The sequence below is a fragment of the Aegilops tauschii genome, chromosome 5, assembly GCF_002575655.3.
Source record: "Aegilops tauschii subsp. strangulata cultivar AL8/78 chromosome 5, Aet v6.0, whole genome shotgun sequence".
Classification (NCBI taxonomy): Eukaryota; Viridiplantae; Streptophyta; class Magnoliopsida; order Poales; family Poaceae; genus Aegilops; species Aegilops tauschii.
In genome coordinates, this window is record NC_053039.3 from 537,385,752 (window position 1) to 537,388,387 (window position 2,636).

Sequence of the window (2,636 nt, forward strand, 5' to 3'; positions counted from 1 at the left end):
ATGGCTTATTCTGAGAGTTCTGATGAGGATAGGGCAGAAGTGCAATTTAACAGAGATGACCCTTCTCTGGCAGAAGGAACTGTATTCTCTGATGTGATAGAATGCAGAAATGCACAAGCAACTTTCTCAATCAAGACACAAAGTGAGTTCAAAGTTGACAAAAGTGAGCCAGGTAGATTGACAGTTCACTGTGCATATCCAAGGTGTAAGTGGAGCATGCATGCCTCCTTAATGAGAAATAGCAAATTATTTCAGGTACTAACAAGCAGGAAATAACAATACTAATTGCAGGTTATTTGTTGTTTCAGCAGATACAACTGTAGAATTTCTATGCTCATTTGTTTGTCTGACTTGCTTGTTAATTGTAATTGCAGGTGAAAGTTAACAGGCATCCTCACACATGCCCTAGTGTGACAAGAAGGCAAAGGTTGAGGTCAGCAAAATGCAGATGGGTTGCAGATGCAGTTAAGAACTGGGTCAGAGAAAATTCAAATATTTATGTGCCACAGCTTCAAACCGATCTGAAGAAAAAGTATGGGGTTGAACTGCTATACATGAGAGTTTTCTATGGTAAGCAAATGGCCATTGACAACATATATGGTAAGTGGACTAAAAGTTTTCATTTGCTTTATACATTCAAAGCTGAGGTTGAGAAGGCATCACCTGGTAGTGTAGTCCACATTGATAAGAACACAATGGAGTTTGAAAAAAATGGTCAGAGAAGGTCCAAGGAGTGTTTTAGGAGAGCCTCTGTGTCATTTAAGGCCTGCTGGAAAGGGTTTCTAGATGGGTGTAGGCCATATCTGGCAGTAGATGCCACTGCTCTGAATGGGAGGTATAGAGGACAACTTGTAAGTGCTTGTGCTGTAGATGCAAACAACTGGATCTTTCTAGTTGCTTATGGTGTGCTAGAGGTAGAGAGCATAGAGAGTTGGACATGGTTTTCCAACACTTGAAGGACCTCATAGGGCACCCAGAAGGGCTTGCCATACGCACTGATGCATGTAAAGGACTTGAATCAGCTGTCGATGATGTGTTCCAAGGAGTAGATCATAGGGAGTGCATGAGGCACCTTGCTGCTAACTTCTCCAAGAAGTTTAAGGGGGATTTTTTTGATGAGAACTTGTGGCCCTTTTCCCTAACTTATAGCAGTAAAAAGCATAACTACCATCTGAGGCAGTTGTATAGCAAGCCTGATGTGAAAGAGTATTTAGATGAGCATCACACCAAGATATGGGCCAGGGCACTTTTCAATGAGTTCTGCAAGTTAGATTATGTGAACAATAACCTTGCAGAGTCATTTAATTCCAAGATAAGAAAATGGAAAGGATTGCACATTGTAGACCTGTTTGACAAGATCAGGCAATATTTGATGGAGAAATTTGACCCGGGGCAGAGCATTGCTGCTGCTACTTATGTAGGGCACATCATAGTCCCTAAAGTGATGAAAATGCTGCTGCTAAAGTCCAAGGGATTGGACATGAATATTGTGAAGAGAAGTACATTTCAGGCAGAGGTAACTGCAATTGACAAAGAGAAGAGGGAGTGGAGGTATCCTGTGGATCTGCAAGCAATGACATGTAGTTGTAGAAAGTGGCAAATTACTGGACAGCCTTGCATACATGCTCTCTATTTCATTACTTCAATGAGAGGTCCACTAAGTGAGATAGATCAGTATGTGCATGAATTTTACTCAGTTAAAAGATTCAATCTCACTTATGCTGAAAATTTGCCTGCAATGGAGGGAGAACAACAGTGGGACATTGTTGACCCTGGGTTTAAATTCTCTGCACCTGTGCAGCACAGACCTCCTGGCAGACAAGGAAGACTAGGATAAGGGCACAGTCTGAAGGAATATGCCTAGGAGGCAGGAGAAAGAAGTGCTCTCGTTGTGGAAGACTAGGACACCGTGGGACCCACTGCAAAGAGCCCATTGATCCTGCTTTTGGAGAAGATGAGCATTGGGGTGCTGATAATGCTGGAACAGAAGCTCCAGAATCTGCTCAAGCAACTGCCCAAAATGAAGCTCTAGAAGAAGGAACATAAGCTCCTAGCTCTCCTCCAACTGCTACTAGCTCTCCTGCTGCAACTAGCTCCCCTGCTGCTCCTGAAGGAAATATGCCCTAGAGGCAATAATAAAGTTGTTATTTTATATTTCCTTATATCATGATAAATTTTTATTATTCATGCTAGAATTGTATTAATCGGAAACTTGATACATGTGTGGATACATAGACTATACACACTGTCCCTAGTAAAGCCTCTACTAGACTAGCTCGTTAATCAAAGATGGTTAAGTTTCCTAACCATAGACTTGAGTTGTCATTTGATGAACGGAATCACATCATTAGGAGAATGATGTGATGGACATAACCCATCCGTTAGCTTAGCATATTGATCGTTCAGTTTTATTGCTATAGCTTTCTTCATGTCATATACATATTTCTTTGACTATGAGATTATGCAACTCCCGGATACCGGAGGAATACCTTGTGTGCTATCAAATGTCACAACGTAACTGGGTGATTATAAAGATGCTCTACATGTATCTCTGAAGGTGTTTGTTGGGTTGGCATAGATCGAGATTAGGATTTGTCAGTCCGAGTATCGGAGAGGTATCTCTGGGCCCTCTCGGT

At 41.7% G+C, this 2,636-nt stretch overlaps 1 protein-coding gene across 1 annotated transcript; it reads left to right on the forward strand.

The window, feature by feature from the left end:
- LOC141023120 (uncharacterized) lies at window positions 1-2,046 on the forward strand. Its single transcript, XM_073499447.1, has 5 exons — window positions 1-255; window positions 375-600; window positions 643-851; window positions 959-1,580; window positions 1,802-2,046. The coding sequence occupies exons 1-5, from the start codon at window positions 1-3 to the stop codon at window positions 2,044-2,046; spliced, it is 1,557 nt and encodes a 518-aa protein (XP_073355548.1).
- The last annotated feature ends 590 nt before the right edge of the window (window positions 2,047-2,636 follow it).